This window comes from Narcine bancroftii, chromosome 3 (genome assembly GCF_036971445.1).
Source record: "Narcine bancroftii isolate sNarBan1 chromosome 3, sNarBan1.hap1, whole genome shotgun sequence".
In the NCBI taxonomy this organism is placed as follows: Eukaryota; Metazoa; Chordata; class Chondrichthyes; order Torpediniformes; family Narcinidae; genus Narcine; species Narcine bancroftii.
In genome coordinates this window covers 142,690,869-142,703,017 of record NC_091471.1, presented here as the reverse complement: position 1 = coordinate 142,703,017, position 12,149 = coordinate 142,690,869, and the positions used below count along the sequence as shown (strand labels likewise).

The 12,149-nt window shown below is 45.2% G+C and overlaps 1 protein-coding gene across 3 annotated transcripts in view; it reads left to right on the top strand.

Moving 5' to 3' along the window:
* The first annotated feature begins 10,292 nt into the window (after nt 1-10,292).
* The window catches only part of il2 (interleukin 2), a 62,965-nt gene continuing 61,108 nt past the window's right edge, over nt 10,293-12,149 (top strand). For 2 of the 3 annotated variants that reach the window (XM_069925297.1, XM_069925300.1), the window contains exon 1: nt 10,293-10,480. In XM_069925297.1, the coding sequence (XP_069781398.1) occupies nt 10,406-10,480 (75 nt within the window). In that variant the 5' untranslated portion in view covers nt 10,293-10,405. The remainder of the gene's footprint in view (nt 10,481-12,149) is intronic. The other variant, XM_069925299.1, reaches the window with a different exon arrangement.

Sequence of the window (12,149 nt, the reverse complement as noted above, 5' to 3'; positions counted from 1 at the left end):
AGTGTTGAGCAGAGTTTGGGCATGACCATGAGCCTGAATCCTGTGTAAGTCTCCCCTCCCACCATTATATCGACCGAACAGCGCCCGAGGGTACCAACAGTCTTATCCTTGGCAGCGAGGGCGATCGAGCAGATGGTGGGGTGGACCTTTAACCTTAGGGAGTGGGCTGCTCGGGTGAATGAAGCTCTCGGTGCTTCCACTGTCCAACAGGCACTTTGTTACCACCCGATGACTCGCACGTCCATCATCGAGCGCCCGAGATCGTGGGGGATGTCCCTGGTCAGCGTGGTGACAGCCAGGACCATCTCAGAGTCAGATTCATCACTATCTGGAAGGATGGGGAGTGTTGATAGGGCGGCCTGGTCATCGGCCGTGGTGACCACGTCGACATCGGTCATGAGGTGCAGCATGCAGTAGCCGATGGCCTCTGGAGGCGTGGGGAGTGTCGATAGGATGCCCTGGTCATTGCCTGTGTTGACCAAGTTGCCTTTGGTCACTGGGTGCGGCGTGCGGCAGCTGAAGGCACCCGGAGGCGTGAGGAGCATCGGTAGGGCGGCCTGGTCATCATCCGTGTTGACTACGTCATTCTCAACATCGTCAGGGTCCCTCCATGTCGGGCGCTGCCTGGCCCAAGATTGGTGGCCGCTGGGTGGCTGGCCTCCTTCCCCAGCTTTGTCCGCTGCACCTGGGGAAGTGATGTCATCACGGCTGCTGGCAGTGACGTCGTTACGTCAGTTGGAAGTGACGTCACACCGTGAGCCAGAAGCGACGTTGCTGTAGTTCTTAGTGAGCGGCGCCAGCGAGTGTGTGGGCTGGTGCAGATGCTCAGGGCACACGCTGTAATGGTCACTGGCGGGGCCGGATGTTGCGCAGTCAAAGTCGGGGAAGGGGGAAGTCATCGCAGGGACAATGGTGCCGCCCAGCACATGCACTTGAAGGGGTCCACAGGGGAGGTGGGGAGGTCATAGAGGGCTGCTGAGTTGCCGACAGGTTTAGAGAGGCATACTTTTGCAAAGTGGCCTTTCTTGCTGCATTAGGAACAATACTGGTACCTAGCTGGGCAGTTTTGGCACGATCGTCGATCTGACCCACACCAGGACCCACAGTACTTACAGGGGTGCCGGGTGCCTGCTGCAGCGATGTTCTCCTCCCCAGCTCAGCCTGGGGCTACAGCTGCAGTGTGAGAGGGCCATGAGGGAGCCTCGGGGAACCTGGAATTGAAGGCTTAGAAGTGCAAGGCTGTTGCTTCCAGGGTTTGGACCATTTCCGCAGTCCTGGTTACAACATAGATGTTGTCTTCCAGCAGCTTCTGCTGGAAAGTCCTCGAGCATAGCCCTCGGACGAAGGCATCCTGGATCAGCCTCTCGACCTCCTCTACACCTACCCCGGGTTCAGCCAGACACGGTCGGGCCAACTCTCGCAAGTGTCCCAGGTAAAACTCAGCCAACTCCCTGGGTTGCTGGGCTTGGGAGTTGAGGAGTACTGTTAGCCAGAATCAGACACACACAAAGATAAAGACTGGATAAAGACTATGCAACAGGCTTTAATCCACAAAGACCCACAGAGCCAGGCTGGCTGTGGCTGCAGCAACTCTGAGTGAGGCCTCGGAAGACCAGCGCAGGGTGATTGACACCCAACCAGGTGGGGCTTGATCCATTCAGGCCAACTGATTGACAGCCGGCCAGGTGTTGTCCTGTCCCCTTACACTCCTGCAGGTACAGAGGTTGCCCCCTGCAGTAGGCAGGTGGTGTACCACCACAGTGTCATATTTTTTTCATAAGTTGTAAGTAATTTTCTCCAGGGGAACACAGCTTTGCATTTCCGTGTTCCAGTGAGTAATGCTCAGGAAGGAGTCAGATTTCCAGGTAATTGCCAATGCCAATATGATTATTATGAATTGGATTTGAAATTTGGACAGATTCATTGTAAGTCTTATGTCCGTTATATTTCCCAACAGAAACAAATTGGGATCCTATGGGAATTCTTTGCTTATAATTTTTTCTAAGACTTGACCTAGTTCCACCCACAGGGGCCTCACATTGGTACATGTCCAGGTTGTGTGCACAAAGGTTCCTGTCTCAATGCCACATCTGAAGCATTGATCTGATAATTCTGGTTTAGATCTGTTCAATTTTTGGGGTGTCGGCTACAGCTGGTGCAGAAAATGATACCGTACCACCCTGTACTGTGCATTAATGGTTGCAGATCAGACCATAGGAACATAGGAAGTAAGAACAGGAGTAGGCCAAAAATGGCCCATCGAGCCTACTCTGCCATTCAATACGATCATGGCTGATCTAATTTATGACCTAACTCCACCTACCTGCCTTCTCCCCATATCCCCTAATTTCTCTATCATTTAAAAATTTATCTAACCAAATTTTAAATATGTTTAATGAGGCAGCCTCAACCACTTCCCTGGTTAGAGAATTCCAAACATTCACTAGTCTCTGGGAAAAACTATTTTTCCTCATCTCTGTCCTAAATCTACTCCCCCGAATCTTGAGACTGTGTCCTCCCATTTTAGTTTCCCCAGCCAGTTCAAAAACCTTCCTTCATCTATCCCATCCATACCCTTCATAATCCTATATGTTTCTATAAGATCTTCTCTCATTCTTCTGAACTCGAGCAAATACAATCCTAGACGATTTAATCTTTCATCATAGGTCAACCCCTTCATCCCAGGGATCAACCTAGTAAACCTCCCCTGGACCATCTCCAAAGCCAGTATATCCTTCCTCAAATATGGAGACCAGAACTGGACACAGTACTCCAGGTACAGTCTCACCAGTACCTCATACAGTTGCAACATTACCTCCCTACTCCTGAATTCAATTCCTCTACCGAAGAAGGCCAACATTCCATTTGCCTTCTTAATAATCTGCTGCACCTGCAACCCTGCGATTCATGCACAAGCACTCCCAAGTCCCTCTGAACAACAGCATGCTGCAGTTTTTCACCCTTTAAGTAATATTCAGCTCTTTTATTTTTCCTGCCAAAGTGGATAACCTCACACTTAATAACATTGTACTCCATCTGCCAGACCTTTGCCCACTCATCCAGCTTAACCATATCCCTCTACAGACTCTCCACATCCTCATTACAATTTGCTCTTCCACTCAATTTGGTCTCATCCGCAAACTTGGCTACACCACATTTTGTCCCCTCCTCCAAGTCATCAATGTAAATGATGAACAGTTGTGGGCCTAACACTGACCCCTGCGGCACCCCACTTACCACTCTCTGGCAACCTGAAAAACTCCCATTTATCCTGTCTCTCTGCCTCCTGTCAGACAACCAATTTTCGATCCATGCCAATAGACTTCCCCGGACTCCACTTTCCTGTAACTTACTGAGAAGTCTCTTGTGCGGCACCTTATCAAACGCTTTCTGGAAATCCAAATATACAACATCAACCTGTTCCCCTCTATCCACCGCACCCATCATATCCTCAAAGAATCCTAACAAGTTTATCAAACAAGATCTTCCCTTTCTAAAACCATGCTGCGTCTGCCTGATTGAACCCTTACGTTCCAAAAGTTTCACTATTTCATCTTTAATGACGGCTTCAAGCATTTTTCCAACTACAGACGTCAAGCTAATTGGCCGATAATTTCCAGTCTTCTGTCTACATCCCTTCTTAAAAATGTGGCCTGACATTTGCTGTCTTCCAGTCTGCCGGGACCTGCCCAGAATCCAAGGAATTTTGGTATATGACCACATCAACTATAACTTCTGCCATTTCCTTCAGAACCCTTGGATGTACATCAGGACCAGGTGATTTGTCTGGTTTTAGTCCCATTAGTTTCTCCATCACTACTTCCTTTGTAACAACTATTTTATCAAGGCCCTCCCCAACATTCGCATCCTTAACTCCGCACTTGGGCATGCTGGACGTGTCTTCCACCGTGAAGACTGACACAAAATATTTGTTCAATGCCTCGGCCATTTCCTCATTTTTTGCTACCAGTTTTCCTTTCTCATCCTCCAAGGCGTCGTTATCAATTACAATTCCTAAGTCTGACTCCCACCTCTGCCTTGATTTGTGAATGGTTTGTGTCTTTCCACTTGGAGCATGAAATACATTGCAAGATGAATCTCTATGTGTTACCCCTTCGATTTGGGGTCTCCATGTCATTGCACTGTGGTAGGGCCATAGTTGGACTGAATTTATCCTGCTAAAAAGATCTTATCTGGAGGTAACAATGGAATGTCTTATCTGATAAATCATACTTATGCCTGAGTTTTTCAAACAACAGTCCTCAATGCGCCTGACAACATTATGATGCCAGACATCTAGAATCTTGTTACCTACCGACATTGGTGTTAATCTATTTGGAGTCAGGGGTGTTTTTGGGGACATCCTCATTTTGATATCTAAATATTAGTTTATTTTATTCCAAATAAGAATAATTTGTTTTAGTATAGGGCTGCCTGTTTTCCTAGATAACAATTTAGCATCCCATTTATAAATAAAGTCCTCTGCCACCTTCTCGACCACCATGTGCTGGTCAATTTGTGCCCAGGATGGAACACCTCCTCCTTCAAAGAGTGAGGCGATGTATCTCGACTGGGCTGCCCAATAGTACTTCTGGAAGTCTGGCATTTGTAATCCACCCAGACTGTAATCCAGCCTCGCTGAGATCATCGTAAGAGCCATCAGCCAACACTGGGCCGATGTCTCCAGCACCTTCCTGTAAGTCGTTCCTGTTGCCCGTTGTGTTCCACTCCCGGGAGCTTTTCTCTCGTTGTCCTCGGGGGCGGGAGGAAATGCAATGCATTCCTTTCCCCAAAGACCAGAACTCTCTGCAGGCCCTTCGCCACCCCCTATGATCGATCATAGATCGCGTCACCTTACCTTCCCGAGTCAGTCTTAGCATCTCCTGCCCTCCCAAGCAAGCCTCAACCATGCTCAATGAATAGTGCCTTTGTTGATGGGACCTCCTGGGCTTCAGGCCTGGACGCGGTGCCATCATCTTGGGCTCCATGAGGCAGGTTGGACTGGATTGCTTTTCTTCCTCATTATTTTCCAGGTAGGAATCTTTATTTGTTCGTTTTTATTAATTTTGACATTTATTTATTTCTTTTAAAGCTGTTTTTGAATCTCCTAGTCCGGGAGCTCTAAGGGTTGACATCTTGCTACTCATTCATCATCACGTGTCCTCCCCAGGAGGACCTCTTGCCGCTGGGAGACGGACATTCCTTTTGACTTGAGGGCCAAGAGGATTGCCCTCCAGATTGTGCCATTCTTCCTTTCCACCTGCCCATTCCCACATGGGTTATAGCTAGCTGTTCTGCTTGTGTCTGTCCCTTGGACAGGAAGTACTGATGCAATTCCTCACTCAGGAATGAGGACCCCCGGTCACTGTGAATGTAACTGGGGTATCCGAACAAGGTGAATAGATTGCCAAGGGCTTTAGTGAACGTAAGCATGGTCATATCTGGGCATGGAACCATGAATACTTGTCCACGATATTCAGGAAGTACACATTCCTATTTGTGGACAGAAGGGGACCCTTGAAGTCCATACTAAGACGATCAAAGGGGCGAGTGGCCTTGATCAGATGAGCTCTCTCCATCTGGTAGAAGTGCGGCTTGCATTCTGCACAGCCCGAGCAGTTATGGGTCAGTTCCCTGATCTCCTCCACTGAATAGGAGAGGTTGTGGGTCCTTACAAAGTGGAAGAGTCTGGTGACCCAGGGGTGGCAGAGGCTATCGTGGAGGACTTGGAGGCAATCAACGTGTCCTGGTGCAGGTTCACTTGGACAGAGCACCAGGTGGCTCACTGAGCTTCCCTGGATGTTACAAGATCTCATAATCGAAGGTGGACAGCTCAATTCTCCACCTCATGACCTTGGCATTTTTGATTTTTCCCCGCTGTTTATTGTTAAACTTAAAAGCGACAGCTCTCTGGTCTGTCAACTGGGTGAAGGGTCTGGCAGCCAAATAGTGCCTCCAGTGGTGTACTGACTCCACTATAACCTGAGTTCTGGACCCTGGAGAATTCAGGAAAAGAATGCCATGGGCCTGTCTGCTTGGTTCAGCGTGGCGGCCAGGGCAAAGTCAGAGGCATCACTCTCTACTTGGAAAGGGATGTATTCATCAGCAGCATGCAAGGCTGCCTTGGCAATCTCTCTTTTTATGCCTTCAAGGGCCTTGCGGGCCTCCGCTGACAGAGGGAAGGTGATTGTTTTTATGAGGAGGTGGGATTGTTAGATCAAGTGGAAGATGATACTGTTAGATCAAATGGAAGATCTTTGGAATTTACCTGAGTCATTTATTGGAATAATTTATGGATTAATTTCATTATTCAATACTGATTATAAAATTTTGTCCAAATTAATAGGTAATAGATTAGCTAAATGTTTGCATAAATTGATTAATATGGACCAAACAGGTTTTATTAAAAATAGATCAGCCAATAATATTGTTAGATTTTTATGTTTAATAGATATGGCTCAGAAAAGAAAAATACCATCAGTGTTCTTAGCTTTAGATGCAGAAAAGGCTTTTGATAGATTAAAATGGGATTATTTATTTAAAGTACTAAAGGTTTTAGGAATTCCGACAAATTTTGTAAATTGGATAAGAGCATTATATAATTCTCCAAAGGCTAAGGTGATTACAAATAGGCAAATATCAAAATCCTTTTTTTGAAAAGATGGTCTACACAAGGATGTCCATTATCTCCTATTTTATTTGCATTAGCTATAGAACCTTTAGCTGATGTGATTAGAAGTCATAATGAGATAATATTTTAAGATACATGATATAGAGCATAAAATTAGTAATTTTGCAGATAATGTGATGTTATATCTTACAAACCCTGAAAGTTCATTACAAAATGTAAATAATCGGTTGGCATAGTATGGGTTAGCATCAGGTTACAAAGTACATATTGATAAAAGTGAAGTGAAAGTAAAAGCCAATGATTGAGATAGATTATGTTCAAGTTAAGAAAAGGGCAACATTTAAATGGCAGACTAATGCAATTAAATATTTAGGAATTAAAGTTGATAAGAATTTACATAATTTATTTTAATTAAATTACATACCTTTATTGAAGAAAATTAAAGAAGGTTTATTAAGATGGAAAGATTTGCCAATTTCTTTAATAGGAAGGATTAATTGTGTGAGGATGAATGTGTTTCCTAGAATACAATACCTTTTTCAATCTTTATCAATTTTTGTACCAATAATATTTATTCAAGATTTAAATAAAAGTGTAAGAAGATTTATTTGGAGGGATAAAATGCCCTGGATGGCATTGTAAAAATTAACATGCAAATTTGATCAAGGGGGACTTCAATTGCCTAATTTTAAATATTATAATAAAGTGGCTCAACTTAGATTTTTGTCCTCTTGTTATCAGACCAATGAAAAGATTGCATGGGTGCAAATTGAAATGAATAAAATAGGAGAAAGAAATTCTGAACATATTTTATATAAATGGCATGAGGGGTTATTAAAAAGAAAATTAGATTCACCAATTTTGAAGCATATACTTAAAGTATGGAATGGGGTACACGTAGAAAGAGGAATGAAGAATTATCATTTGCCTAAAATGATATTAAATCAAAATCTTTTAATTCCTTTTATGGTTAATAATCGTTATTTTGATGTTTGATATAATTGTGGAATAAAAAAATATGGGATTGTTTCTTGGGATCTGTTTTTTGACGTTTGATCAAATTGAAAGATAAGTATAATACACCACATAATACAATTTTTTCTTATTATCAACTTAAATCATATTTTTTTTAAAGGGAGGAATTTTAAATTGCCAGAACAAAGTCCATTTGAATATTGTTATGACCCCAGCGGACCCCAAAACCCAGAAGCTAAACGAAAGTTGCTTTTAATTATCATGAAAACAGAATCACACTTTAACTTATCACTATTGACTTAACTAACCTAACTTAATCCCCTTCGAATTCTAAGCACACATATATGTAATATATCTATAAGTTCAGAAAAGTTATTTGATTCACAGTCCAATCTCACTTCTCATTCCTCCAAGTTCACTGGTTGCGGGCAATTCTTACACTGTGCACAGAATTAAACATTTATAAAGTTCATCAGGCTTTGGTGCTTGAAAGGTAAATGGTTACCACTCAGGAAGGTTTTTGTCAGTTTTCAGAGAGAGATTTGTTGTAAGATGGACAACCACAACTTCAGGGTCTTGCTGAAGAAACTTGCCACCTCAGGGTTCTCACGATGATTACCTCTTTCTTTCAGGTCACCACAGAGTGCCTTTTTGTTTCTCCTATTTCAAGTGAAACATTCGACAGCCAGTCCTCTCCTCTTGCATGAAGCACAAGGGCTTTGACCAAGCTGAACTAAGCGCTCACAACCTGTCTTCCAAATGGGGCTTTCCACAAGCTTGCCAGGTTGTCCTGTTCCAGTTCCAGCTGCTGTTGCTGGCTGTAATACTGTCTCTCTCTCTTACACACACACACACACACACACAGAACCTGTTTGACTCTCTCTGCTTACAGAATCACATGACCCTCTTAGAACAGCAAGTTCCCCTCCAGACAGAATGTGGCTCCGACAAGTTCTTTCATCTGTTGCCTTTTTGTAAACAGCAATCCATTAGTGAAGTCTCTTGAGCACACTCCAAAGCTTTTGCAAAGACTGTTGGCCCTGTCATGACTTGCATGGGGCAGAGCTCCAATATTTTAAATAAGATCTATTTTAAAGTGTTTGTATGTGATCTACACTCACAAACCTTGCCCCAATATATCTCCCAAGAACTTATCTATATTCTGTCACAATATCTAATAATGGGTACGTTTATTGAAAGATTTATTAAATTATAAGAGACTACTCAGAAAAAAGGATTTATTTAAATCTAAATCTAGATGGGAAAAAGATTTAAATATACAGATTCATGACAAAGTATGGTCCAAATTGTTATGAAAGTGTAACTAATATAATTAATGGTACAATTTAATTTTTTACATCAATTATATTATACTCCATATAAATTGCAGGAACTTCATTCAAATTGTTCTGAATAATGTTTTAGATGTTATAAAGATGTAGGATCTTTTTTTGCATGTAGTTTGGCAATGTGTAAAGTTAGATAGTACTGGAAGGATAGAAGTATTTTATTGGGATGAGTTTTGAAGATGCAAATTTTGAAGGAACCCAGAGTATTTTTATTGGGAGATATTTCCCAATTGAAGTTAGATATTTATCAAAAGAAGTTTTTAAGTGTAGCAATAGCAAAGAAATCTATAGCTGTAACAAGGAAATCTGATGATATTGTGGGGTTGAATAGATGGCAAATAGAACTATTCAATTGTATATGATTTGAAAGATCAACGTATAATTTACAAAATCAAGCAGAAAAATTTGATAAAATTTGGAAACCCTTCATGGATTTTTCTGCTACAACTTTACCTGCAGCATCCAGCACATCTCCACCCAACCCATCCTAATTAGTTATGATTTAAGACTGTCATGTAAATTGCAAATAATTAATTAATTAGAAGATATAGGTTTATTAGACAGGTTGTTTCTTTTTCTTTTCTCCCCACTTTTTTGGGGGGGGAGGGGGAGAACATCTATAAAATTGTATTATTTTTGTGTAGTAATGTTATCATTTGCATGTCATGGATAAATACTGTATATGTTTTGACGCAAAGGAAAATAAAATTAAAACCCACCCCATCCACCTGTGCTACCACCTCCAGGAAACTTTGGGCGATCTCCGTTGCTCCACATTCTCTTGGGTCCTGCTATTCACTGTGCATCTGCCACCCCTACCAAATTGGAGGACTTCGCCCTGGTCAAGTTCCACCAGCCTTTCCCTCTACCTTACTTTTTGCCACTGGCCTTGGTTTTGCAGCCTGAGTTCACCCCCCCCCACCTCCCCATCCCAGTCCATCACACCCATCCGGAGCCGCCTGCAGCTGCGCGTTCATTGCCTTTCCATCTGTTGACAGCAACTATTTCCTGGGAAGCACCCAACTCATTGCAGGACAATGACTGGGGCCAAGCCAGCTGCAAATAGAAGAAGGGCATTTCCCCAAAACTGGGGACTCTAAACATTTAAAGAGCGATGGGATGGGGGGGGGGGGGTGGCAGTTCCTGCACCTTTGAGAGCAGCGGGTTGTGCGCGGCATCTCCTCGTGAAGTTACGGCTTCCTCCACTTCTCTATTTGAACTTTCTCTTTCGAAAGTGCGTGCGAGCTCGGGGGCATTGCCCTTCGCAGCGGAACCGCCGACGTGTGGAAACGCTCCGGGCTGGCGGGGACGAGGACGAGGACGAGGACGAGGACGAGGAGGGAGGGAGGGAGGGAGGGGGGGAATGTTTGACTGGCGTTTGCCTGGGATCATGAGCGTCGCCCCGAAACCCACGGCAGTCGCTACCTTGAAGAGGAAGTAAAGCGGACGAATGAGCCTTCTGCTCTGCATCTTCGCCCTCACTCTCCCCATTCTGTCGCTTATGCCGGTCGCTCTCTGCACACAGGTAACCCCTTTTGTATTGCCCTCCACCTTCATTGTGGAGCCTGGACTCTGGACCCGATCGGCTTGTGTTTTAATTCGATAACCTTACTCAATAATCCCGCCGCCCCCCCACCCCCTTGTATGTTTTTGAAGGGTGGGAGGAAACCCACGCTAATAAGGCGAGAGAGGATCCGCTACACCAGTGAGCGTGCATGAGAAATGGGTCCGGATCGGCGCGCCCCCTTCGCTCTCAACTCACAGAGATAAACTCTCAGAAACGAATCTTGCTTCCTGTTTCGAAAAGAAACCTGTTGACTGCCAGCGGAGAGGGTGAGGGAGGGGGCGAGAGAGGGGGCGGGAGGGGGCGAGAGAGGGGGCGGGAGGGGGCGAGAGAGGGGGCGGGAGGGGGCGAGAGAGGGGGCGGGAGGGGGCGAGAGAGGGCTCGGACTGGGGAGAATTCGACATACCCGCAACTTTCAACGCTCAGCAGATCTTTTACCATTTACCGCCCCCCCCCCCCCCCCAACCCAATGCAATCCGATTGCTTTTTGAGGCCGAGCGTTTGCCGGCTGGTTATTAACGGTGGTTCTGCGCTCAAGTAATAACGCTATTGACAGCACGTGAAATCCGAGGAAACCCCCCCCAATTCCACCGATAGGAAGTTTTCTGCAAAATGAACTCCAGCAATAGGCTCTTTCAGGTGCATTCTACGCCTGAAGAAGCAGAAGCGGCCCATTCAATTTAAAGCGCAGCGCTGGCCACCTGAAGGACGCCGCTGCCCAGGAGGCGGCTCTGAGCGCACTCCGGCTTCTGCCCACTGTCAACTGGGATCAGCAGCCTGACCCTTGAACACCCGCTTTCAGCCCTCTGCATTCAGGGCTGGGGGAGCCTCAAGAGCGCCTCCTTGCACATTCAGGTGGCCTGAAAACAGCCGCCTATTGCCTGAACATGCGGCTTTACAGGTGGGGCAATTGGCCACCTGCAAGTGCCTAATAACTCAGCGGGTCGAGCCGCGCCTGGGGAAGGACCAAGATAGGCGACGTTTCCGTTATTTATTTCCTTCCCCAGGCGATGCTCGACCTTCGGAGTTCCCGCAGAAGGCTTTTCTTTTTGCTCCACATTCCGGTATCAGTCATTTTCATGGGTGTCAGAACGCGTGATCCTTCAGCTAGGAGTTGGACCCTGCAATTTGGAATGAAATGAAGTGGTCTTTTGTGTTATTTGTGGTAAGAGTTTCAGATTGTGATGCACCGCAGCAGCAGGAAGCAGACGCAAACTCAAAGACTGTACAACAGGCTTTATTTGGCTAAAAGTCTCTGCTACAGTAGTGACTGTGATGGTGCCTCCTGAGTGACTGCCTTGGGAGAGGCTGGCTCAGGACTATATCCCGGTGGGGTGATTGACAGCCGACTGGGTGGAGTTAGCCCCCTAGGGGTCTATTCAGGTCAGCTGATTGATAGCCATCCAGCTGTAGTCTGTTCTCCAGTGGTCTTCCTGCAGGTATAGAGATTGCTCCTGCAGTAGGCTAGTGGTGTTTCAAAGATCTTTGAAAGATGGTCCTGTCAGGCAGAAGTGTTTGAAAGGTTTCATGATGGAATTTAAGAGTTTGGGATCTCTGCAGCTGCAGTCACAGCTGCCAAAATCCCTGGACAATGAAGATTTTACTTCCTGAACACTTTTGGGTGTATTTT